At 37.3% G+C, this 25,525-nt stretch overlaps 15 protein-coding genes across 15 annotated transcripts; 10 read left to right on the plus strand and 5 right to left on the minus strand.

Moving 5' to 3' along the window:
* Positions 1-63: 63 nt before the first annotated feature.
* On the plus strand, positions 64-303 carry TEF2 (translation elongation factor EF-1 alpha; the record flags this gene model as incomplete). The annotated part of the gene is made up of 1 exon (XM_020223653.1): positions 64-303. A coding segment is annotated over one exon (240 nt), but the record flags the coding sequence as incomplete, so codon positions are not given.
* A 510-nt stretch (positions 304-813) lies between these two features.
* Positions 814-4,021, plus strand: GCV2 (glycine decarboxylase subunit P; the record flags this gene model as incomplete). The annotated part of the gene is made up of 1 exon (XM_020219356.1): positions 814-4,021. One exon carries the CDS (start codon positions 814-816, stop codon positions 3,913-3,915), a length of 3,102 nt encoding a protein of 1,033 aa, XP_020075109.1. The 3' UTR covers positions 3,916-4,021.
* Positions 4,022-4,262: 241 nt separating this feature from the next.
* On the plus strand, positions 4,263-6,264 carry HYPBUDRAFT_153578 (uncharacterized protein). Its single transcript, XM_020221618.1, has one exon. The coding sequence runs from the start codon at positions 4,377-4,379 to the stop codon at positions 6,027-6,029; it is 1,653 nt and encodes a 550-aa protein (XP_020075110.1). The 5' UTR covers positions 4,263-4,376; the 3' UTR covers positions 6,030-6,264.
* Positions 6,265-7,097: 833 nt separating this feature from the next.
* HYPBUDRAFT_153579 (uncharacterized protein) lies at positions 7,098-9,473 on the plus strand. The gene has a single exon (XM_020221619.1). The coding sequence runs from the start codon at positions 7,256-7,258 to the stop codon at positions 9,356-9,358; it is 2,103 nt and encodes a 700-aa protein (XP_020075111.1). The 5' UTR covers positions 7,098-7,255; the 3' UTR covers positions 9,359-9,473.
* Positions 9,474-9,925: 452 nt separating this feature from the next.
* MRPL19 (mitochondrial 54S ribosomal protein uL11m) lies at positions 9,926-10,463 on the plus strand. The gene has a single exon (XM_020221620.1). The coding sequence runs from the start codon at positions 9,937-9,939 to the stop codon at positions 10,375-10,377; it is 441 nt and encodes a 146-aa protein (XP_020075112.1). The 5' UTR covers positions 9,926-9,936; the 3' UTR covers positions 10,378-10,463.
* Positions 10,464-10,714: 251 nt separating this feature from the next.
* Positions 10,715-11,614, minus strand: HYPBUDRAFT_153581 (Pkinase-domain-containing protein). Its single transcript, XM_020221621.1, has one exon. It carries the CDS (start codon positions 11,547-11,549, stop codon positions 10,782-10,784), a length of 768 nt encoding a protein of 255 aa, XP_020075113.1. The 5' UTR covers positions 11,550-11,614; the 3' UTR covers positions 10,715-10,781.
* Positions 11,615-11,658: 44 nt separating this feature from the next.
* On the minus strand, positions 11,659-14,127 carry HYPBUDRAFT_153582 (uncharacterized protein; the record flags this gene model as incomplete). Its single annotated transcript, XM_020221622.1, has 1 exon — positions 11,659-14,127. A coding segment is annotated over exon 1 (1,835 nt), but the record flags the coding sequence as incomplete, so codon positions are not given.
* On the minus strand, positions 14,110-15,806 carry HYPBUDRAFT_153583 (putative oxidoreductase). Its single transcript, XM_020221623.1, has one exon. The coding sequence runs from the start codon at positions 15,775-15,777 to the stop codon at positions 14,365-14,367; it is 1,413 nt and encodes a 470-aa protein (XP_020075115.1). The 5' UTR covers positions 15,778-15,806; the 3' UTR covers positions 14,110-14,364.
* A 161-nt stretch (positions 15,807-15,967) lies between these two features.
* HYPBUDRAFT_158084 (putative WD-repeat protein) lies at positions 15,968-17,506 on the plus strand (the record flags this gene model as incomplete). The annotated part of the gene is made up of 1 exon (XM_020222342.1): positions 15,968-17,506. The coding sequence occupies one exon, from the start codon at positions 15,968-15,970 to the stop codon at positions 17,504-17,506; it is 1,539 nt and encodes a 512-aa protein (XP_020075116.1).
* Positions 17,507-17,562: 56 nt separating this feature from the next.
* HYPBUDRAFT_142209 (SNUT3/LISCH7 family protein) lies at positions 17,563-18,009 on the minus strand (the record flags this gene model as incomplete). Its single annotated transcript, XM_020219814.1, has 1 exon — positions 17,563-18,009. One exon carries the CDS (start codon positions 18,007-18,009, stop codon positions 17,563-17,565), a length of 447 nt encoding a protein of 148 aa, XP_020075117.1.
* Positions 18,010-18,228: 219 nt separating this feature from the next.
* NOP6 (Nop6p) lies at positions 18,229-19,062 on the plus strand. Its single transcript, XM_020221624.1, has one exon. The coding sequence runs from the start codon at positions 18,273-18,275 to the stop codon at positions 19,002-19,004; it is 732 nt and encodes a 243-aa protein (XP_020075118.1). The 5' UTR covers positions 18,229-18,272; the 3' UTR covers positions 19,005-19,062.
* Positions 19,063-19,314: 252 nt separating this feature from the next.
* RAC1 (Rho family GTPase) lies at positions 19,315-20,181 on the minus strand. Its single transcript, XM_020219815.1, has one exon. The coding sequence runs from the start codon at positions 20,073-20,075 to the stop codon at positions 19,386-19,388; it is 690 nt and encodes a 229-aa protein (XP_020075119.1). The 5' UTR covers positions 20,076-20,181; the 3' UTR covers positions 19,315-19,385.
* Positions 20,182-21,435: 1,254 nt separating this feature from the next.
* Positions 21,436-22,074, plus strand: CSH3 (Csh3p; the record flags this gene model as incomplete). The annotated part of the gene is made up of 1 exon (XM_020218910.1): positions 21,436-22,074. One exon carries the CDS (start codon positions 21,436-21,438, stop codon positions 22,072-22,074), a length of 639 nt encoding a protein of 212 aa, XP_020075120.1.
* Positions 22,075-22,299: 225 nt separating this feature from the next.
* Positions 22,300-23,727, plus strand: HYPBUDRAFT_7371 (mitochondrial 54S ribosomal protein uL22m; the record flags this gene model as incomplete). The annotated part of the gene is made up of 2 exons (XM_020223654.1): positions 22,300-22,494; positions 23,005-23,727. 2 exons carry the CDS (start codon positions 22,300-22,302, stop codon positions 23,725-23,727), a joined length of 918 nt encoding a protein of 305 aa, XP_020075121.1.
* Positions 23,728-24,770: 1,043 nt separating this feature from the next.
* MOH1 (Moh1p) lies at positions 24,771-25,445 on the plus strand (the record flags this gene model as incomplete). Its single annotated transcript, XM_020218871.1, has 1 exon — positions 24,771-25,445. The coding sequence occupies one exon, from the start codon at positions 24,771-24,773 to the stop codon at positions 25,443-25,445; it is 675 nt and encodes a 224-aa protein (XP_020075122.1).
* Positions 25,446-25,525: the final 80 nt, after the last annotated feature.

Here is a 25,525-nt window from a genome sequence, read left to right on the forward strand (position 1 = left end):
TTAGATTGTCACACTGCTCACATTGCTTGTAAATTCGACACTTTAATCGAAAAAATTGACAGAAGAACCGGTAAAAAATTAGAAGAAAACCCTAAATTCGTTAAATCCGGTGATGCTGCCATTGTTAAAATGGTTCCATCTAAACCAATGTCCGTTGAAGCTTTCACCGACTACCCACCATTAGGTAGATTCGCTGTCAGAGATATGAGACAAACCGTTGCTGTCGGTGTTATCAAAGCTGTTGAAAAATCCGACAAAGCTGGTAAAGTTACCAAAGCTGCCCAAAAAGCCGCTAAGAAATAAGCTGATTAACCTGTGTTGATTGTTGTTTCTCTTTGATTTGATAAATAGTATATTTGAATATATATTTTTTTAAAATATCTCACTTGTAGACTGCCGTTTGAAGTAATTGCTGAAGGAGTAATGAGCTAATTAATGGATCATTGTACGGTATAAAAGAGTCAGCTCATCACATGACTTTGTCCTGACTCGTTTCTGACTCGTTTCTGACTCGCGCCTGGCTTCCCCGGGCATATCGCACTAAAGGAGTGCTTTCTGCTAACAAAATAAAAAAAAAAAAAAACAGAAAAACACGCGAGAAATGGACTCGGTTTTGTCTGTGACTCGGGAACGGATGCGATAACCTTCTGCTACTTTAAAATTCACAACCATAGGCCTTTGTTTGGCAAAACCTTTTTTTCTTTTTTTTTTTTTTTTTTTTCACTTTCCTTCTACTCCTTTATAAACAGCCCTTGCTGGAACTTTTCCTTTATATTCTTCTTTAGCTGATCTTCTATAGAGATAGTTTCCGAGATGATCAGAGCGAGATTTGCTGCCAATACCGCGATAAGATCAAAAAAATTGTTATCGGTGAATAATGCTAGATTAGCCTTAAAGCCTTTAACTTTGAGTACTTATAGAAGTCTTGCTACCAAGGCTGATACTTCATCTGCTAATTATGGGAAAGTATATAATCCATCAGCAAATTTGGTATCAAGTGCTAACTTAGATACTTTTGCAAGACGCCATTTAGGACCAACTCCTGACAATGTTGACCATATGTTGAGTACAATTGGGTATAAGGATTTGGATGAGTTTTTATCACACGCCATTCCAGAACATGTTTTAATCAAGAGACCACTTCAAATTGAACCTAAAAAGGGTTTCACTGAATCAGAGATGATGGATCATTTGAACTCTATTGCTCTGAAAAATAAAATCGTTAAATCCTTTATTGGTAAAGGTTATTATGGAACTAAAGTTCCTCCGGTTATCCAAAGAAACTTGTTGGAAAGTCCAGAATGGTATACGTCTTATACTCCATACCAACCGGAAATCTCTCAGGGTCGTTTAGAGTCTTTGCTCAATTTTCAAACCATGGTTTCTTCTTTAACTGGTTTGCCAATGGCTAATGCTTCTCTTTTAGATGAAGGTACCGCAGCCGGGGAAGCCATGTCATTATCGTTTCACAATTTAAAGGGTAAGAAAACTAAATACGTTGTTGATACTGATTTACATCCTCAAACTTTAAATGTTATACAATCGCGTGCTACCAATTTAAACGTTGAAATTATTCAATTGCCTTTATCAACAAATGAAGGTATTGATCAATTGAAAGAAATCTTAAGTGATGTTTGTGGTGCTCTTGTGCAATACCCTGCCACCGACGGTTCACTTTCAGTTGATAATTTTCAAAAAGTTGGCGAATTAGTTCATTCAAATAAAGGTTTATTTGCTATGGCTACTGATTTATTAGCATTGACCTTATTGAAATCCCCTGCAGAATTTGGTGCTGATGTTGCTTTGGGTACTACCCAAAGATTTGGGGTTCCATTTGGTTACGGTGGTCCTCATGCTGCCTTCTTTGCTACTAATCTGAAATACCTGAGAAAAATCCCTGGCCGTATTGTTGGTTTATCAAAGGATAGATTAGGTAAACCAGCTTTAAGATTGGCTTTACAAACTAGAGAACAACATATCAGAAGAGAAAAAGCCACTTCAAACATTTGTACTTCTCAAGCTTTATTAGCAAATATGTCAGCCATGTACGCAGTTTATCATGGTCCAAAAGGTTTGAAAAATATTGCTGCCAGAGTTTATGGTTATACTACAATCTTAGCTGATCAAATCAAAAATAATAGTAACCATGAAATATCTAATGGAAAATGGTTTGATACTTTAACCGTTAACTTAAACGGTGAACTGGCCGATGAAATATTAGCAAAAGCTTTAAAATTCAATATTAATTTATATAAAGTTGACGCCGAAACTGTTTCTATTTCATTTGATGAAACTGTTAATGAACAAGATTTAGTTTCCTTAGTTGAAGTGTTTACTGGTAATGCTAGTTTTAAATTCCCAGAACAACTTCCTACTATTGCTGAAGAATTATTGAGAACTGACGAAATCTTACCCCATAAGATTTTCAATACTCATCATTCAGAAACTTCAATGTTGCGTTATTTACATTTATTACAGTCTAAAGATTTATCTTTGGCTAATTCCATGATTCCATTGGGGTCATGTACCATGAAATTGAATGCCACTGTTGAAATGCAAAGTTTATCAATTCCAGGTTTTAATCAAATCCACCCATTTGCACCAATTGATCAGGCTCAAGGTTATAAGCAATTGGTTGATGAATTTGAAAAAGATTTGAATGATATCACTGGATTTACTGCCACCACTTCAATGCCAAACTCGGGTGCTCAAGGTGAATACACTGGATTATCATTAATTAGACAATACCATAAAAGTAATGGTGATTACGAAAAGAGAAACATTTGTCTTATTCCAGTTAGTGCTCACGGTACCAACCCAGCATCTGCTGCAATGTGTGGATTGAAGGTAGTACCAATTAAATGTTTAAACAATGGATCAATTGATATAAATGATTTAAAGGCAAAAGCTGAAAAACACTCCGAAAATTTATGTTCAATCATGATTACTTATCCATCTACTTATGGTTTATTTGAACCAGGGGTTAAACAAGCAATTGATACCGTGCATGCAAACGGGGGGTTGGTTTATCTTGATGGTGCTAATATGAATGCTCAAGTTGGTTTAACTTCTCCTGGTGATTTGGGTGCTGATGTTTGTCACCTAAACATTCATAAAACTTTTGCCTTATCTCATGGTGGAGGTGGTCCAGGTCAAGCTCCAGTTTGTGTTAATGATAAATTAAAACCATTTTTACCTCTGCATACTTATCTTAAAACTCCTCATTCAACCAATGAATCAATCAAATCGGTCAATTCTGCTCCATTCGGTTCGGCTAGTGTTATCCCAGTATCTTATTCTTATATTAAAATGTTGGGTGCTGATGCTTTGCCTTATGCTTCATCCATTGCAATGTTGAACGCTAATTATATGTTACACCGTTTGAAAGAAGTTTATAAAATTCTTTTCGTTGATTATTCTGCATCGACTAATGATGGTACCAAACATTGTGCCCATGAATTTATTCTTGACTTGAGAGAATTCAAACTGGTTGGTGTTGAAGCCATCGACGTTGCTAAAAGATTACAAGATTATGGATTCCATGCACCAACAATGTCGTTCCCAGTGGCTGGTACTTTAATGATTGAACCAACTGAATCAGAAAATTTGGAAGAATTAGACCGTTTTGTTGACTCTTTACTCTCAATCAGAAAAGAAATCGATGCTTATGCTAATGGAGATCCTGCTGGTGGTGTCTTGAAAAACGCTCCCCATTCAATTGATGATATAGTTTCAACTTCTCAACTGGATTGGGAAGCTAGGGGTTATACCAGAGAACAAGCTGCATATCCATTACCATTTTTGAAATATTCAAAATGTTGGCCTACCGTGGCTAGATTGGACGACACCTGGGGTGATATGAACTTAATGTGTACCTGCCCTTCAGTCGAAGATGTCGTAGCTGATCAAGCATAATTTTTTTGCAATCATTTAATCTTAAATTTTTTTCTACGTATATAACTAAAACTTGTATTTTAGATTTGTTAGTTTCCTTAATATATAGACTCCGTGTACTCACCCTGGGCGTACCCTGGACCCAACTTATAGCCAATGTGAAGTAAGGGTGTTTCCCTATAAACCTAGAAGCTAAAAACAATAAGACATAATTTTCACAAAATTCACTCAGGAGAAACGCAGAAAAGACAAACAAACCAAAAAAAAAAAAAAAAATAAGTCAAGATTGAGCAATATTGAACAGAAAAATAACTACTTCAAAGGAAGTATATCATTGATTAACAAGAGATAGGATCTTCGAGGGTCAGCGAGTGTGCTTAACAGAGGAAACCAAGAACATCAAGTTAGTTTTAATTTCGGCAATCGATCGTTGATAGAAGACGTAATTAGACATATTTCAATATTTACAAGTATAAGCATTAATGGATTGGTACTCGAGATCGAAAAGAGGATCACTTTCATCTACTACCGGAAGTGTATCGGCACCAGGGATCCCTGGAGGGGTGTCATACTCACCCAAGGGATATAATCAACCGACCAGTACTCCAAATTTAGGCCGGGGAGGGAATACTACCCCAACATTTACGAGTCCACTGCAACGAAGTAATTTTTATAGTAATTATCATCCGTTACTACCACCCAGTTCCAGTCTCAGCAGTGGGACTAGTGGAGGCGGGAGCTCCAGTAATAATCAAAGTCCTATTAGCGGACAAAACGTTGGTGGTAATAATACCATTAATAGTGGGAATCAAATGGTATTTGATAATGGGATAAATGATCGACATCTGTATTATTTTTCACAATTACCATTGAACTGTTGTGACTGGACCAAGCTAGAAGGAGCAGGAGGAGGAGCAGAGATGGATTGCATAGCATTAAGTTCATATAAGGAAGGATTTAATAATAAGATTCAGGTTATACATGGAGTAGCGTATTCAAATAATCTGAATGATTCAATTGCTATTGAAGATGAAGCCGAATACTCTAATTCAGTTGACGGGTTTGATATGTATAAGGTTGCTGAAGTATTGGTTGATTATCCAGTTACTAATTTGCAATGGGATCCATCAATGAATAATGTTAATAATGGATATAATGAAAGATTAGCAGCTAGTCTGGAAGTACTTCGATTATACAAAGTTGAACATGAGAATTATGATGCTAACAACAATTTCCAGTTAACTCAAACTCATATTTTAGCAAATAATTCAACTAGTCAATCAACTAAAAATGGAGATAAAAACGGGAGTACCGAAGATATAAATACTTTCCCACCGGTGACATCATTTGATTGGAATAAAGTTGATCCGAGAATACTCATTACTTCGTCGGTGGATACCACCTGTACTGTTTGGGATTTGACTCGATCAAGCAGCCGAAATACAAGTGATGGTAAAATGGATATTGCTCAAGTTAAAACCCAATTAATTGCCCATGACCTGGAAGTTTTCGACGTGAAATTCATTCATGATTCAACCAATATATTTGCCAGTGTTGGTAACGATGGTTCTATGAGAGTATTTGATTTAAGATCCTTAGAACATTCCACCATCATCTACGAACCAACTACAAACAGTTCAACCAACTTGAGTGCTGGTGGTGGCCATTACAATTCTAATGCATTAATCAGGTTATCCACTTCAAACGTTGATTCTCATTATTTGGCTACTATTGGTGTTAATCTGAATCAAATCATCGTCATAGATATGAGAATGCCTGGTATCCCGGTGGTTACCCTCGATGGCTCTTTAGGAGGCATGAATAACGCAGCGATCAACTCTATCAAATGGCATCCTCTCTCCAACCATTTACTAACCGGTGGTGATGACTGTCAAGCCTTGGTCTGGGACTGTACTACTTTATCTAAATCTCCAAATACCGATTCAGCTACAACGGCACCGGCCAATCCCAATGACGTGGGCAAATTGAAAAACGGAGAATTGGGCATGGTCATCGACTGTCCGGTATTATCCTACGAAGAAGAATTGGAAGTGAACAACGTCTGCTGGCGTCGTAATGCCGGCGACTGGATGGGGGTTGTCAGTGGTAAAGGGTTCCAAGCTGTTCTGATATAAAACAAACGCATTTTCTTTTTGCATTTTTTTTCTTTTTTTGCTTTCTTTCTTTGACTTCCTTATCAATACATGATATGTCCCCTGGACGTCCAAGACGGCCAGGTATCAAGCCAACAAGCCATCGACTGCAAAATCAAGTATCTTCGTGTAGTTCCGAAAATAATCGTATAATCTAAAAATAAAAAAAGGGTGTCTCAGTTTTTGTTGCCCGGGACACGCCCTCCTTCTCGCTCCAGCGACGAATTAGTACCCCTTCCAAAGGACATAAAGGACAAATTTCACAATACAAGTGAAACAAGAGTTTCATTTTGGTACTCGTACCTTCCGCCACCTGTGGGAAGGTTACAAGCAAATGTAGGCATCGAGGAGACTCACCTTGAAATAGAAGACAAAAATAAAGAGTGCTAAACAAAAACAAAATAACCAGGCTAAATTTATAAGCTTCTTAACCGTAATCCTTGGACCAGTCAATTGTTTGTTGTCAAGTAAACCGAGTTGGACAGAAAGATTCGCTTGAGGTAATGATATACTCCCGATTCTGACAAAGTAAGGATGTCATTTTAGTCCCAAGATGATTATATCTTAGCAATTGCCTTATCAAGCAGAGATGCTAGCCTGATTTGGACGATGCTTCGTTGCCGAAATAAAAATAGTAGGGGGGCTTTATTGCCCTGTAATTAAAATACCATCCATTGCTTAACCAAAACCCAATCAAAACAACAAAAAACCACTGATTCTTTGTTATTTTGTGCCCTTATCTTCGTACAACCCATTAGTTTACCCTTGATGGTCGACTTTAATGGCCCCCAGTAAGTGCAATGGGAATCTGGTTCTCCCGGTTTTGTTCTGGAAGACGCTTTTGTCCCTTCTGTAAGGCTTGTTATTATCATTTCATCTTTTCTTTTTATACCCTCTTTGTTAGTTTATATTATTAGTAGCATATTTTTTTTTCATTCCATAAAAATATCACTCGTTTTATTATTAACTTTTCGAAAAAAAAACAGAGGTTAAAAAAAAAAAAAAAAGAATAGCTTATTCCCTAGTTTTAAATTAACCCCTGTTTATTGCTTCATTATCATAAAAGTCCTTCGTTTGTTCGATTTACTTGATCTTTGGAAAGTAGTTAACTAAGTACTTTTTTTTTGTTCTTTCTTTCTTTGGTTCTTTCTTTGGTTCTTTCTTTGATTTGTTCTGTTAAGGTTTAGGCATCGCATTAAGAGACTTAAATGACAAATCATTCGTTCAAGTTCCCTTCTTTGGGGCCTTTGAAACAGATCTTGAGAAGAAATGATGACTATAACCAAACTAGTGCCCCCACTAGTGTGTCAGCCAGCTCAAGCCCAAGCACAACTTCAACTGGCATTGCTAGCTCAACCCAAGATTTTGTTTCGGCTTCTTTGACTAGTTTGGACACCCAACCGTCTTCCACGACTGATTCAAGCTCAAACTCTTTGATATCCCCTAGAGCATCGTATACGTCCCTTCTGTCCTTGGCTTCTCCCACCGGCTCGTCCAGTAATCACAAGAGAAACTCCAGTGATGGGTCCATCACCTCTAGTGATCCTACCCCAACGTCATCGACGTCTTTTGCATCTGCATCCGAAGATGAAATACCGTCTTCCTCAACCTCTTCACTGGCTCAACCTTCTAGTGACTCTTCTAGTGACTCTTCTAGTGACTCTTCTAGTGACTCTTCTAGTGGCTCTTCTAGTCAGTCGTCCAGTGACTCGTCCTCAAATACTTCAAGTGAAGTTTCCACTAGCGAAACATCCATTGGACCTTCCTCGACTGAAACTTCGTCCAGTGCTGCTTCCAGTGAAACTTCCAGCGAGTCCTCGTCCAGTGCTACTTCCTCTAGTGAAGCTTCCAGTGAAACTACCAGTGACACTTCTTCCAGTACTACTTCATCGAGTCAATCTTCATCCAGTCATTCTTCTAGCGAATCCTCTAGTGAATCCAGTGAATCCAGTGAATCCTCTTCTTCATCAAGTGGACCCTCGTCAACTTCTGCATCTGATTCCCTGTCGTCTGAACAAAATCAACTGTCTTCTTCAGAAACGTCAGAATCATCTATATCCAGTGACTACTCTAGCTCCGTAGGATCAACCACCACCGAATCTACCTCCCTGTCAGCGGCCCTGAGCTCCTCCTCGTCATCCAGATCTAGATCCAATATCCCAAGCTCAACGTCGGATTCCTCCTCTTCAACATCCCATTCATCATCCCACTCTTCTTCTGCATCTTCGTCCACTCATTCTTCAAAGTCTTCCAGTTCGTCTTCTTCTAATCTGTCCTCAAGACATCGACACTCATCTTCACACTCATCTTCCTCTCCTTCAAGCTCGTCAGCATACGCATCAATTACTTCAGATAGCTCATCCACCAGTCACACAGCAGCAAGGACTGCTCCAATCACTTCTGGTTCAGTCTCTGAATATACTACATTAAGTTCTTCTCCAGATACTACCATCACTTCGCTTATAGCTGTCCCCACCTCGGTTGCTTCTTCTTCAAGTGATAACCAAACTACAGCTCAAAAAAACTCGAAATTAATCGGTGGTTTAGTAGGTTCTGTTGGTGGTACCATCGTAATTGGTACCTTGGTTGTTTTTTTCCTTTTCTTGAAGAAAAGAAAGAGAGGTTCTCTTACAAACCAATCACCAGATTTCAATAATGAATCTGGCTCTTCATCATCAGAATTTAAATCTGATCTGAAGAATGGGTTCAAGAAATTATTCGGTTCTAAGAATACCCCGGCCATGATTGGGGGTGCTGCAAGAGCTGATGATTTAGAACGTCAAATTAATGATCGTGCCGGGGTTAACACTGCCGGTGCTGGGGTTGGTGCTTCGGGTCCTTTCTCTTCTTCTGAAGAAGATGGTTTCCAATACCGTGGTATCACCAATAGTAATAATTTGGATTCTGTTTTCAGACTGCCTGGTAATAGTACTGGTCAAAATAGTGGCGCTACTAGTGGTAATGTCAGTACAAAAGGAGGCTTGACTAATAGTACTAGATTTAGTTCAAATGGTGGTCTATCTACAATGCATGAAGATTATTACGATTCTAGTCCGTTTGATCAAGGCAATAATACTGGTTATGGATCCACCGGTGCTACAAGAGCTGCTGGCGCTGGTGCTGGTACCGCAGGGGCTGCTTATGGTCACTCGAGGGGTGATTCTGAAGATTCTGTTGATGCTGGATTCAACCCTTCTGATTATGACATTGATGAAGACGATGAATTTCTCCCAGTAAATCGTGGGGTTATCTTCGGTACTGAAAACCATAGTAATAATTCAAAGTCAAGATTTACCGAAGAAATTATTTGATTGTATTTTAGCTGGCGTTAATTAATCTTATTGACGATTCTTTTTGCATACTCTGTATTTAGTTCTCATTTCCAATTATATTAGGTTAACTTTCATTAAACAATTGTACTTGTCGATTACCTTATTTTTCGTAATTTAGTTAACTTTCCTATCAAAATTCAAATTAAACTGTAAATTTATAAATATAGTCACAAGGCTCCCCCGTTTCAACCAAAGTCTTCATATTTAAACGAATAGACTGCAACTAATCGAAACTATGAATTGTTCGTGAAAAATTTACGAACAAATTGCACGAGGGTGCAGATTGAATATTTGAAACCCAGTTCTTGGGCACGGTCACTTAGTACCCAGAGGCTTCCCCAAGTTAAGCAGCCCGAACTTAAAGAATATAGGAAAATTAACTGAACTAAAGCTGAATCGTCTAGTCACTTGTGCTGAAGCTGGTGGAGTTGTCCACAAACACACCCGTACACCACATAAATGGAAATTATCATCAAAATTTTTTCTTTTTTGATTTTTCAAAGTCGATCAAAAAGAACTTATCCATCCAATATCTTCTAGACTGAACCATACAAAAGATGTCTGCAGCAGCAAAAAAGAACCTTCTTGTCAAGTTAGTTGTTGGTGCTGGCCAAGCAGCCCCAGCCCCTCCTGTTGGTCCGGCCTTGGGTTCCAAAGGGGTTAAAGCCATTGATTTCTGTAAAGAGTTCAATGCTAGAACTGCCAATTTCCAACCAGGTACTCCGATTCCGGTTTTACTTACCGTCAAAGGTGACAGAAGTTTCACTTTCGAGATGAAGAGCCCTCCAACTTCCTGGTTAGTGTTAAAAGCCGCTGGTGCCAAACAAGGTGCTGATAAACCAGGTCATGAAAGCGTAGGTGAAATCAGTTTGAAACATGTTTATGAAATTGCTAAGATTAAAAAGACTGATGACAGACACAAGGATGTTGACATGCAAGCTATCTGTGGTGCCATTATTTCAACTGCAGAAGCTGTTGGTGTTAAGGTTGTTCATTGATTAGATTAAGCAGCTTCTTTTATTTTTTAGTCATTTGTAATATAGATCCTTCTTTTCTTCTTGTATATATCCTTTAAATACACTCATTAATCATTTTGATATTACATGGTATAAATTACAATTGTATGTATTAAATATGAGAAATAAACGTGAAAAGCTTATAAATAGAGACGATATAATAATGCGTGACAGAATAATGAATTGAACAGAACAAATAAATAAAATACTTTTGATAACAGACTGAATGATAAGAATAAAAAGATTGTACGATGTAAAACAAATGAACAATTGAACGTGAAATTTAGTGATCGTGTCAGTAGTAGTCTATAATGTTTGATTTTTTTTTTTTTTTTTTTTTTAAGGATAATTTAAAAATGAAAGCTTAATGGTTTGCAAGATAAAGCTTACTTCTTTTTGTTTTTTTCGAAAGCTGCAATATGTGCCTTTGATTGATCAACAGTGGTATGTTCGTGGTCGTCTCCTTTGAAGACTTGATAGTCAATGAGTCCATCTGAGGTAATTCTCTCTTCAACTGAACACATATTAACTGATTTCAACCATTCATCGTTAAAACATTCTTCAACTGTGATACGACAAGCTGGAGCTAACTCAACCATTTTACCAATGAGTGAGCGACAATCTTCAGGTAAGGCCAATAATAGTCTTCCAGCACCAGTTTCAGTAGATGTATGAGATCTTCCTTGAACGTCATTAGAAGGTTGACCTACGGATTCGGAGAATGAAGGTGGATTAGGAGGCAAATCAATAGCCTCATTCAAGTCATTCATATTATTAAGACCACCGTCTTCTTGAATTGATTGAGGGGTACGTTTTAACAATTCACTAATAGGAATAAGTTCACCTCTACTTGCAAATAATTTAAAACTGTTATCAGATAATTTTGGAACTTTCCAAGGAAATTTTTTCAACATCATGCAGCAATAAATGATTGCAGCCGACCAAACATCAACAGGACGAGGATCGTATTTATTGAAAACACAAACTTCAGGTGCCAAATAAGGATCAGAACCAACAATACCCTGTGATTCAATTAAAGTTTTAGTAAAAGGATAAGAGAATACAACAGCCGAACCGAAATCAATGACTTTAACAATCCCACGAGCGTCAATAACACAATTATCTAATTTTAAATCACGATGAGCAAGACCCATCGAATGAAGATAATTAATACCTGATAAGATTTGTTTAAAACAACAATTGATTTCTTCACGAGACATTTTATTTGACATGACAATTGCAAATAAGTCAAAATCACAATATTCCATAACTTGTAAAATACGTTCATTTTCATAACAAATTTCAACAGTTTCGATAATGTTTGGATGCTTCAAAGTAGAACCTATGCAATATTCACCGGTGATTTTTTTAGCATAGTCACGTTTTGATTCGTTTTGATATTTTGTTCTAAATTCTTTAACTGCAAAAATTTTTTTATCAGATAATCTATTAACCAATTTAACTGCACCACCAGCACCAGCACCTAAACTTTCACCAAATTTACTATAACGTTTTGAAAAAGGTAATTGTTGTTGTTGAGGGAATTGCAGTTGCAGCTGTTGGGGAGTATTGATAAAGGCCAGAACTGAACCACGTCTTTCTTGATAGTTGATTTTATTTTGAAGAGTGGAGGATGATCTACTAATGGACCCTGAATTGGATCCATTATTGTTGTTATTGTGATTACCATTATTACTAACGTTTGTTTTGATGTTTATAGCACCTGGTGATTGAGAGTATGAAGCATTTGAGGAAGATGCGGTCAAAGGTTGTTGCTGTTGATTTGAAAAAGAACCGCCTTGGAAAGAAGAGCTACTTGGAGTATTGGAACCACTACCAACACCATTTGCCCTCAAAGAATTGGACAAGTTAGAAACGGGAATTGGTTGGGACGACAGTACTGAAGAGTTTTTCTTGAAAAATCTTTTCAAGTTGGCCATGGAGTTATGTCTTGACTGACTGTAGGCCGCATTTGAGGAGGCAGATTCAGTAGATGAAACCGACAGGGGAGAACTTGGAATAACAGTGGTGGCACTGCTGGTCGCATTATTATTAATAGCCATTGGAGTATAATTATCTTGATAAGAATTATTATAGAACGATCCCAAGTCAGTACTAGAAGAGTCCCTTTTGTTAACACCCGAGCCTTTATTTTTGGACAGGAAGAAGAAGGATAATCCCAGTTGCAGGCCCGAACGTTGGGATGAGCTCAATGAAGCAGCAGCCTGTGCTTGAGCCACACGTTGTTTTGACACAACAAACCTTGGTTCGATTGAGGCCGAACCAACGTTAGGGGATTGGATTTGAATTGACAGTATAGGTTGGCCATTTGGTAAGTTAGGAATGTAAGAGGAAGAGGAAGAAGAAGTTGAAGCAGATGAAAAATCATTTTGATTTGGCATTGACATTGAAAGTCCATTTGAATCACCATTTGAAGAGATGGAAGGAGAATTATTATGAGAAGAGTTATTATTTTGATCAGTGAATGCATTAGATAAATTAGAAACATGATTCGGCTTATTTACCGACAGGGATAAATTATTACCACGACCACCAGGGGCACTATAAGGAATTGAAGAAGATAAACTTTCACTACCATAACCACCGGAAGCGAAGAAGGAAGTATGGGATACAGAATTAGTACGATTAATTCTTGGACTGGTTGCGGATTGGGAAGGAGGCTTAATGGGAGTATCTCTGAAAGCACTATTATTTGTAGAAGAACCATAAGATCTTCCAAGAATCGAAGGAGTATTTGGTTGCTGTTGGAGAGGTTTTGCATCGAATCCATTAATAATCAATTTAGGTTTACCATTAATGGTTGAAGTCTTGGAGGTAGGAGCTGAAGGGCTTGAGATTTGGCCCGGAGAAGTTCCAGGGCGAGTAATTTTCACCGAGTTGGCACTGGTGCCAATGGTCAAAGGACCATCATCTTGGTCATTATCATTATCATCATGCTCCAAGTCCGAGTTTTGCGAAGCTTCACCAACTTGAGTCAAAGTGTCGGTCGACATTGAGGCAGACGAGGCGATTGAAGTGGACTTTGGAGTGGTATTATTTGAGCTTGATTCATTCAATAGCCTGGTCAATGAACTAATGGGTAATTTACTATTCGAGGCGCCCAGAGTAGGGGTAACGCTTGCCGTATGACTATTATTGAGATCAACGTCTAAAGTAGCATTAGGCGAGGTTGAGACATCTCTCGAATCATCTCCAGGACCCGGCTGATGTTGAATTACTGGGTTCTCCATGACTGGTAATCTTCTTTAGCGATAACAATATCAATAGTTTCAGCGGTAAAAGACAAAAAAGAGCGGCAAAAAGTGAACCAAACAAACAACCGATATAGACTATGACGAGTTACTCCTCTGTCAAAAAAGCTTATAATAGCGAATAATCAGTGATCTGGAATAAGCGGAATAAATTAGACTTACTCGAAATTATCTTGACAAACAAGCACCACCAAAACAACTAAGTACAACACGAATGCTAGCAACGCTGACGCTAAACAGTATACGTAGAATCCTTTCCAAGTAGATAAAAGTGTCGTTGGCTTGAAAAGTATTCAGAATAGGAGTTTCCCGCTGTATGATCAAGTTTGTCTGTTTAACAATCTAAGCTTTGGCCACCGACACACGACCCCGTTTTCTCAACTGTGAATTAATTTAGATAACAAATTGATTGGTTTATCAATAAACTTTATCAGTCCACCGCTACAGCCAGTAAATCAACTAGTATGGAGATATAGCTAGATAGATATACAATTGTGTATTACATATATAGATTGAGCACAATCCGTTTCATCTGGTGAATGGGAGAGTGAGATTCAAGGAGGAAGCCATCGCTTTTGATTGCCGTATTTATCTGGCAGACTCAACAGCACCTTCTTCTTTTTTTTCCCTCCAACAGAGAAAATCTCCCCTTTTAGCGGGATTCGAGTTTAGAAAATGGATAATTTACGAGTTGGGATTAAGTTTTTCTTTTATTTCTCTTCTTTTGGGAAGTTGATTTTGTAGATTGGCCGGTGGTTTTAGACGGGGCTGTTTTTAGTAATTCTTCTTCTAATTTCGTGGGTGCAAATGAAGGAATTTCTAAGTCGTTTGGATTAGATTCAGGAATACCTAGAGATTTCTTCAAGGTATTGAATTTTGCATCTAATTCTTCAGGAGATTCTGGTTTTTCATGTAGATTGGCTCTTTTCTTTTCTTCTTGTGCTTGACGTTTGAGTTTTTCTTTTAAAGGCAAGTTATTTAAGTTTTCCAGTTCTTGCTTCTTACGTTCGATTGCAGATTGTTTTTCCAATTTTTCAATAATTTTGGCGGTTTCGTCGAAGAGATCTTTTTGTAATTCTTCGTCTTGATACTCTGAGCGTTTTTTACTTAATATTTTGCATTCTTGAATCAATTGACCACCGTCCAAGTTGATGAAAACTGGAGCACACAAGGCAAATATAAAGGATTGTGATCCTTGAATACTATTTTTGAAAAAAATCCACCAAATTGGGAATAGCAAAAGGTAAATAACCAACCCAACTATACTACCCATCGATAAAAACCTTCGTGTTGATGGAGTACGCATAATACCTGGATTTACCAAGTTGATTCTTACTCCACAAGGGGCCTTATCGGGTCTTTCATATTGATTTAATCTTCTTTGATATTCCTGGGTGAACAACCCCAATAACAACTTGGATTGTCCATAAACTTTCCATGGCGCATTAGAAGGATATCTTTTATTTAACCAAAATAAATCATCATGGTCGAGTTTAGCAAGCGCTTGCAGAGCACAAGTGGCAACTGCCACTCTAACATCACGATCCGGTGGTTGCACTTGTAAAGAAGGTTGTAACAACGTTAACAAATGATAATGGCCCAAGTAATTGACTCCAATTTGTTTTTCAACCCCGTCAGTCGTAACTTGTCTAGATTTACCTCTTGGTATAGATTCACTAGCCAAACATAATACCCCATCCAACCTTCTTGCTGGTTTATTATCCAACCATTTGGTGGCAAACAATCTGATTGAATGTAAAGAATTCAAATCACACTGTTCGGCATAAATCATGAAATTAGATGTCTTGTCTCTCAAATCTTCAACATAATCAATTATCCATTGATCTTCAGTACTTCTCACCAATAAAATCAATTGGGCTCCCTTGGATGCAAGGTAATACGCTAGGTATGCCCCTACCCCACTAGTGGCTCCCGTCATTATGAAAACTTTCCCATGCATGTCTCTTTCCCAAGTATTGGTACTTCCGCCAAAATAGTACTTGAGTGCAGCCACCGTAAGCACAACGGGACCATACTTAATGGCCAAGTCCACTCCTGGAACCGAGTCCGGTCCATCAAACAACACTGAACTAACAATATCAATCGGCATCCTATCACTGCTAAAGATGTATTACTGATAAAGAAGTCGTAAAGTAGACGTGTTGCCAGTGTTTTTTCTTATGAAGACAAAAGCGAGTGAAAAAAAAAAAAAAAAAAAAAAAAAAAAAATCTCATCGCAGCCCAAATATACTTAAATCAACTACTTTTGAAGTCAAAGAATAAGCAATTTCACCAGGAGAATGGAAGAAGTAGCCTTTTTCATTGCTGAGGGAAACCCGGCAGACAAACACTCGCAAGAATCGGTGGCGTTCGTGTCATCTTTCCAAACTCCGCAACAGTATGCTTCATTTAGACAGGCAGACTGTCCTCGCCATGGAGCTGCCTTAACCGGGGTTGGTCCTGGAGAAAGACTCTTTACTACCAGCAAGTCCAAGGCTCTTCTTAATGTGTACTCGTGGGGTAAAGGTATTGACCAAAGAATTGCCGTTCCAGAACAACTCGAATGCTTATCGTTGGTGTCTCATCCATCAGCAAATAATGGAGGTGGTTTGAAAGAAAGCGGTGGGAATAACTTGCCCCTGTTTAGGGTTCCTTGGTTGCTTGCTGGTGGATCCAAATCAGGACGTATTTATATATGGGAATTAGCCCTGGGGAATTTACTTTGCGTTAAAGATGCCCATTATCAAGGGATTTCAGTAATCAAATTTTCAGATTGTGGAACTTTCTTAGTATCGGGTGGTGAAGATGCCAGAGTGATGGTATGGAGAACATTGGATTTAATTTCTGTTTATAATGAAGAAATCTCGGTCAAACCTTTTACTTCTTTCACCGATCATACTTTATCAGTGACTGATTTAATTATCCTGTCTTCAGGAATTATTAATGATTTAAAATTATATACTGTATCTCGTGACTCTACCTTAAGGGTTTATGATATTATGACATCCAAATTATTAACCACCTATATTACTTCTGTTAGTATAGAGTGTATTACCAAAGATCCTGCTAATAGATCATTATATATTGGGTTAACGAATGGATCTATACGAACAATACCTTTATATCAAATCAATCCAAACACTTCGGTATTAGAAAGTGTTGGAGGAAACTCCAAAATCATTACATTAGACCATGATCCAAATTTAACCAATACATTTGTTCACCACCAACAAAAAGTTGAAGCAACCGCTAGTTTACACAAATCTTTGAACAAAACAAAGGACGAAGAAGATAAACCAATCAGTGTTACCTGTTTAGATATCTCAATGGACGGTACTAGTTTGATATCTGGAGACTCGGCCGGTAGGGTTTTCGTTTCTGATATCGTCACTCGTCAAGTTGTTAAAAGTTTTCCTCCATGTAATTCATCAATTTCATTTATTCAAACTTTTTTCATCCCTCAACATATTATTGATAATAATAACCCTTCAAGTATTAATAAGTCAGATAAAAAGCATCGGTTAATCCCACCTTTCAAACGTGTTTTGGCTAGTTCCAAACCTTCGGAGCATATTTTAAATCTTGAGATTCCAGCTGATTTAAGTGTAAAAGAAGAAAGCTTTGATGAGTGGTTAAATAATAAAGCTCAAGAAGAACTACAATTCAAGAATTTGGGTTCTATCGACAGTTCAATCACTCTCACGTCTGTACCAAAAACCAATGATGATTCTGCTCGTATCCAAGACTTGGAATCCAAATTGGCTGCTGTATCCGAAGCTTACACCGATCTTAGATCCCAACATGAAAAATTGATTGATCACTATTCCAAAAAAGATTAATTTGCATGATATATAACTTGTACATTATAATATAGAATTAAAAACAACATACGTAATCACTTCTTATTAGGTGACAATGGTCGATTAAAACCCTTTTCCCGGTTTATATACTGTCTGTAGTCCGATTTCTTATCAAACTTTGCATTCCCTCCTTTAGTCCCCGTAACGTGTTTACCCTTTGTTGAACCAAAACCTCCAAACCCCATCAAGGATATCATATCTTCGTCAGCATTAGTTTCTAATATTTCTCGATCTCTCGACCTCCCTCGGGACTCAGTTTCATGTTTTGGGTCGGTTTTCTTCCCATTACCCAGGCTTGAGCCATCTTTCGAAGCAGTCTCCTTGGTAAACAGGTCCAAAGAATCCTGTTTTTCAATCGACCTTTCCGTCGATCTTTCTCGATAACTCTCGAGCCCACCAGGTTTGATTGGCGATGATGAACGTGCTGATTTTGCTGGTGATCTTGATCGTGATCTTGAACTGAAACGGTTGGACGTGACCATTGACTAAGTTAGGACCAGTGAAATACTCCAAGGCTTGAGGAGTAGCAAAGTAGTTCCTGGGTGTATTATGAAATTGAATCTACTTCTACAGGAGTTAATGTTTATGATACCGAAACCAGGGTATGAGATGGAGCTTCTGGGGCATATCAGCGTATGCAGGAAATCTGCCATTTTTTTTTTTTTTTTTTTTCACTTCCTCTTCTCAAAGACATAAAGGCATCTCTTGATACTTTGCTAGATTGGAAGAAAACAGTATTGATAAGATGACTGACGCACCACTTACTAAGAAGGAGAGAAAAGCACAGCAGTTCCGTAAGTCCAAGGAAGAGAGGGAGACTGAAAAGCAGGAAAAGCAGGAAAAGCAGGAAAAGCAGGAAAAGAAGGAAAAGAAGGAGAAGAAGGAGAAGAAGAAGGCAGAAAAAGCAGACAAAGCAGAATCAAAAGAAGCAGATGAATCCAATAAAAGATCCAGTGAAGAGTCAGAAAAAGGTGACGAACAACCCAAGAAGAAAAGAAAGACCAGAAGAAGCAAGAAGGGGAAAGGAGTTAACGGAGGACAAGGGCCCAGGTATATATTATTTGTTGGGAACTTACCGTACGATACTAAAGAAGAGGATTTATCACAGCATTTTAATAAATCCCAACCATCAAGGTTGAGAGTTAGAAGAGATAAGGGAATTGCATTTTTAGAGTTTGATAATGATAACGAAGAGATTAAAAAGAAGATGGAGGCAGCATTAAGAATGCACCATTCTATGTTTCAAAATCGGAAAATCAATGTTGAATTAACTGTTGGTGGAGGAGGTAACTCAAAAGCCAGAGTTGAGAAATTGAAGGGTAAGAATGATAAATTACTTGAAGAAAGAAGATTACGAGTTGCTAAAGAGTTAAAGAAGAGAAATGAAAAGGAAACTAAGGAAGGAGAAAAGGAACCAGGATCTAGCTCATCACCAGCACCAAGTATTCATCCATCTCGTGCAGCATTAATGAAATAATTGTATAATAGAAACAGTATATGTCAAAAGTATATGTAAAAAGGAGTTTATTAATGTAGAATTAACATTGGACGAACAAACAAAAAAAAAAAAGTACATATAAAAAAAAATACATAAAGATTAGAGGATTAGAAATAAAGTAAGGAGAATAATAAATGAATTAGCAATTCATCAGATTATTGAATAAATGTTTAAGTGAATTGAAATTATATAAAAGGGTAAATAAAGGACATGAAGAAAGAAAGCAAAATACAAAAGATAACAGACGAAAGAAATTTAAAAAACAAATGGAATGAAAAAAAACTTCATTGAAAATTAGGAGAAAAGTGATCATAAATGCAAAGCTTTAAGGATTAATTTGAATCTTTGAAAAAATGTCAATTATAAAATATTACATTTCTTAGCCTTTTTAACCTTCTTTTTTCTAACTGGAGGATTATGACCAGACATATTATTTACTGAATTTTTAGAAGCACCGGGGATACCAACCCCGTTTGATTCTGAAGGAACAGTATAATCTTTTGAATTTGGAGGATCCAAGACTGCTCTAATAGCGTAATCAAAAATTTCTTTAACTCCAACTTGCGTAGCTGCAGAACATTCCATATATTTGATAGCACCCAAATCTTTAGCCAGTTTTGCACCTTGTTCAAAAGTAATTGGCTTTAAATTTTTTTCATTTAATTCATCTAAAACATGTAAATCATCTCTTAAATCAATCTTGGTACCAATAAGTAAAACCAAAATATCTTTTGGAGAATGATGGTATATTTCCGGTATCCATTTCAGTTTAACATTATGGAAAGAATAAGGATCTATAACTGAAAAACAACATAAGAAGATTTCCGTTTGAGGATATGATAGTGGTCTTAAACGATCATATTCACTTTGACCAGCGGTATCCCATAATCCCAACTTGATTGGTTCTCCATCAATCATTACTGAAGCAGAATAATTATCAAAAACAGTTGGAATATAATCATTGGGGAAGGTGTTGGTAGTATAGGAAATCAATAAACATGTTTTACCAACCCCACCATCACCTACAACAACTGACTTGATACTTCTCATTTTGTAAATGCAATATACTTAGAAGGAATAGCAAAAGGAGTTTTTGGAATTTTTCAATAAAGATTTTTTTTTTATTTGAATTTATTCAAGTCTCTTTTTTTTTTTTCCCTTCGTTCTTTTTTGAGAGAACAATCAAAGATAAACCCACTAAAAAGAAGAAAGTATATTAGAAGAACAAAAGAAAAAAGAGTAAAAGCCTTTTAAAATCAACTTATTTGATCCAATCAATAGCGGAAACTCAAAAACGAATAAGAACGTAAAACAAATAGGATGTTTATTAACCAAATAAGTAGCTTTGGGAAGGTTTTTTTTTTTTTAAAACAAGTAAAAAAATCACAAAACAAAAACAAACCAATTGATAATCAAACCTAACCGAAAAAAGCGAAAAGTATAAAACAGTATATAAAGTATAAACCTCAGATAAATCAAGGCAAGTGCCTACCTAGAACAAAACCCACCAATTGTGCTTGAACTGAGCAGAAGATAAGAAAACCCCCCCGATTAATCTCGTGAGGTTTGCATTGGAAAAGCCATTTTTTTTTTCTCTCTGGGAACAAAGAGTTAGAGAAATGTCGCACTTTTTTTTTTATTTGTTCTTTTTCTGCCTTTTCTGGTGATACGCCGCGACATTATTCTGACAAGCCCAGCGACCGCCGCGACATTTTCCATCACAAAAGCCGTGCTTCAGTTATGTGATTCAATGATCCAGTTATGAGCTTATTACTAAGACCCACTCGTGTATTTCGAGCATGCTGCTGCTCGGGGAGCAGTAGCGTAATGCTGGAGTTGGGTATGCAACCGGGATGTATTCGTCTACAATTCCATTTGCCGATGGGTGACCCGACCCGTACCTCCCAGCCTATTCAGTTACATAACAGCAATGGATGGTCTTATTAAGTTGATGTGCTTGTTGAAGTTGATGTGCTTGTTTTGATGTACTTGTTAAAGTTGATGTACTTGTTAAAGTTGATGTACTTGTTAATGTAATACTTCACCAGCAGCACACCTCCGTCGCAAATGTATTTCGTTGAAATGTAACTCACCAGGTTATAAGTTCGCCTTGAAAATTGAATCGAGTGAATCCACCAATGAACCCACCAGCTGAACATTGCAATACTGAATGCCCTCAGATACCATCACAGGAGCTCCAGGCGTCCTTGGGTGCCTCTAGGTTCCAACTCAGAGCAATAGAGTAATGGTACAAGGATATTGTTGCAAATCGTACTCAGATTTACCCCTGGCCGCCCCCATCATTGGCAGGTTAGCCCGGACTAACCTGCAACTTCCGCCCCAGCTGATAAACAAAATTAATCAAGCTGGAAAATTTTTACTCAAGACCTACTTTCAAACAGAATCAATTATGGCTTATAAAGATATTGTACCAGTTGGGACTGGTCTCATCATCAGTGCCACCTCGTTTGGACTCGGGGTGATTTATTCTAATTTACCTTACGATTTCGGAACCTTGTGGAATTATGATCCCACCGGTAAAGCATTTGAAAAATCTTTGGCTCACTACACAACTTGGGCAGAAGCGCCAATGTTTGTCCACCATATCTTACATTTCGTGTTTTTCCTTGGTTTGGTCGGTTGCTTTATCAAGTTGTACAAACCAATTGAAGATGCTAAGTATTTCGAATATGGTACTTTGGGGTTGGTGATGATATCAATCATTATTTATTTGACCAATTTGAGAGTCGGGATCAACAGTTGTTCCAGTGGTGATTGGGGCGAGGTCGATATGCCTACCGGTATCAACGTCATGGCTGCTAGTCAAGTAATGATGATTGTCGCCTTGATTGGGGTTCTTGTTTTACAAGGTGGGTTATACTACGCTAGTTGGTACGATGAAAAATTGAAAAAAGAATTCTTCGAACAAGAAGCCGCCGAAGCCGCCAAAGCCGCCGAAAAGGTCGATAAACCTGAAGAACCTGTCTCTGCTTCCAAATCCTCTGGTAGCTCTTCTGGTAATACTAAACCAAAAAAGAGATCTAAGTAGTTTTAATATACATACTGTATGCACGGATGTTTGCTTTTGAAGGTGCAAAAAAGAAAAAAGCACACACACACAACGGTAAAAAAGTAGTGTCCGGGACAAGAAGGTGCACGGGCGTACAACTTAACCAATAGAAACCAACAAAGTTAACATTATTTCTCAAAGATTAAACATTAATCTTACTACTACTACTCCACCGGCAACCACGACTACACGATTGAGATCAAGATGGGTGCTGCTGACAAAGTATGGGGAGACTACCCAGTTTACTATAAACAACCATTCAGATGGGCCCGTTACCATGCTCATACCAAACCACATTTCTTCTTTTCGGTGATTTTGGGATTATCAGCACCAGTATTATTATTAATAGCTCCAATCAGAAGAAAATTAGTATACGAAGATCACGAACCAATTCCTAGAGTTTACCCCTTACCAAATAGACCAAGAGATGCCAATTTGGCCGGATTCGATGATTAACTGCATTTCCTCTGTACATTTACAAATACTTCCTTTCCCTCGCCTTCTGTTTTAGAAAGCTGCTTCATTTGCTCTTCTTTATTTATTAATAAAACTATTCATATATTCGAATGTAGGTATATCTTGTAGTTGATTATCTTGTGGTTGATTATCTTGTAGTTGATTATAGACTTAATGGAAAAAAACGGGTCGTGCACCAAACTCGAAAATTTTTTCCCTCTTTGAACGAAGCACCTTTATGAAAAATTTAGATCAACAGCTTTAATAGAACCTTGCCACTATTCAACCACAAGGATGATCAGAGGATCGCTAGCACGCATCACCAGAGCGACCACGGGTCCGCTCTGCCATACTTCCAGAATAATACCAACTTTTAGCATACGTCAACTCCACGGCAGTGGGAAGTTGTATGAAAAAAATTTATTTGGAGAACTTACTGAAAATACGACCCAGGAACCGGTAATAAGTAAAAAGGAAAACGAACCAGAAGAGTTTGATGCCGACAGTATTACTCCAGAAAACGATTCTGATTTACAAGAATACTACTTGGAACAAGTTAGTAAACAACAAATTCGTGCAGAAAAATACATTAGTCCAATTAAGAAAAAATTATTTGACCAAGTAGTTAACGTTCATGGATTTTATAAGAATGATCAAATAGTTGAAGACCCAGAAACAAAACGTCATTTCAAATTACATTTAACCCCTGAAGAAATTGATATTTTAGAACCAACCATTTTTTTAAATAGTAATAGAATTAAGTCATCAATGAAAAAGGCAACCGTTGTCAACAGATTTGTTCGTGGATTGGAAGTTAAAACCGCCATTAATCAATTACATTTCAATCCTAAAAAAATGGCTACTGAATTAGAAAAATTATTGAAAAAAGGTTTAGAACAAGCAAATCAATCCGGCTATAACACCGATCGTTTATACATTGCTCGTTTATGGACCGGTAGTGACGGGGACTGGAGAAAAAGATTAGACATGAAAGGTAGAGGTCGTACCGGTATAATTAAACATCCTTACATTCATTTAAAAGCAGTTTTGAAAACTGAACAAACCAAAAATAGACTTGCTTGGGAAAAACAGCAATCCCAATTAAACTCCAAACCTGAAATGTTTTTGATCAACGATCCTCTCAACTTCAGAGTCCATCCCTATTATAAATGGTAATCCTGTAAATAATATCAAATGTATATATTTGTCGTATCCAGTCATCTGATGACTTTATGGGGTAGCTACTCTTTTTGTTTTATGTATGGGTGCACGGGTGCCACTCCCCAGAAACCGTTTTTAAAATGACCCTACAGTAGACGATATTTACCATTCCATCACTGGGTACCTTTAGATGCAACCGGTGAATAACAGACCATAACTGGGTAAAACCAGCTTAATAAACCCTAGGCTTATAAACTGGCTAAGCAATCACAACCAGATCACCAATAACATCAGTCTACCAATGTGTAGGATTGCACATTATACAAACCAAAACCGAATTCCAATTATGTCTCTTCGGAACTAGACTAATATAAATAGTGTTTCTTATTCGGAACAGCAAAACCGCTTATTCATTACTCATATACTCTGGTTTATTATTCCCACAATTAGTGTCACCCCCCCCTCTTCTACTGGTATATATATGCATTTATGTCCGCTTTTCTTATAATCTTGTAATCACTTTTCTTCTTTATTACGATATTTCTACCTGTCCACCTTTTAACTGAGCCTTAATTGCTTATTTTATAGGCCTCATTTTCTGATACCAGGCCTTATTTTATACTTTCATAGGTAGTTAACTTGCTTACCTATTACAGTGTACTACTATTGTTGAAACAATTCCTCTTTAACCCCTGTCCCTACTACTGCACCGACAACACGACAGAAGTCCTTACGTTAGCACCCCCAATTCTTCTATTACTGGTTTATCCCTATAAAAGTGTATTCTGCTTCCTCAGTTGTGTGGAAGTACTTGACTGTGTTTTAGTGCTTTTTTTGCTCCTCCTCACTCTTAAATTTTTCCTTTCCTGATAACCCCTAAAATTAAGGTGGAATTCATAGTTGTACCTTTTCCTATTGAGATATAGTGTTTTTTGGTTTTACTTTATTGAAGCTTTGAAGGTTGGTTGTTTGAAATTGAAATTGAAATTGCAAGAGTTTAAAAATTGCAATTTTAATCATTTCAATTTTGTGTTTGATATTCCTCCTTATCTTTCAAGATGGGGTTAAAAGATACTGAATTCTTTGATAATGAGAATTATGAAGCTACAACTACTCAAATCATCATTTGCCAGCAATGTTCATCGCATCTTTGTCTTTCGAACTTGATCATTTCCGATGGGTTCACCGGATCTAGTGGTGAGGCATTACTAGTTGATAAGATTATTAATTATCAAGCAGATCCAGAGATTATCGAAAGTACAATGTTAACTGGAGATTATCTCACTCGGTCAGTGCGTTGTAAACAGTGTCTTACCAGACTTGGATGGACTTATAAGAAGGCATTTCGTCAACGAGAAGCTTATAAGGAAGGAAAATTTGTTATTGAAAAGAAATTTTTGAAATCAATTCCGAATAATTCAGCTACTTCTGATTTGATTGTGGAAGCAAGAAGAAATAGTCTTGATCGTCGTCGTAGATCTTCAGCGACCATTTCTCTGAGTAACTCTTCAATTGATGAAATTAATCATCATAATTGCCAAAATGATTTTAAATTTAATAACCTACCTTTGGATCCATATCTGAAATCTTTGCTCACAACTCATACTAGAAACTCTTTTAGCTTTAGAGATTTCTATAACGCCACTAGTAATTCTAGAGTTAGACATGGTGCAATGGAAAAAGATGATTTTGAAGAAGAAGATGAAGATAATGAAGTTTTTGTCGATGTCTAATTTATCTTTTCTTATTCCCTATCCTAGCTCATTATTTATTTATTTCATTTCTTTACCTCCTCTGCTATGGCATATCTCTA

This window comes from Hyphopichia burtonii (genome assembly GCF_001661395.1).
Source record: "Hyphopichia burtonii NRRL Y-1933 unplaced genomic scaffold HYPBUscaffold_6, whole genome shotgun sequence".
Taxonomy (NCBI): Eukaryota; Fungi; Ascomycota; class Pichiomycetes; order Serinales; family Debaryomycetaceae; genus Hyphopichia; species Hyphopichia burtonii.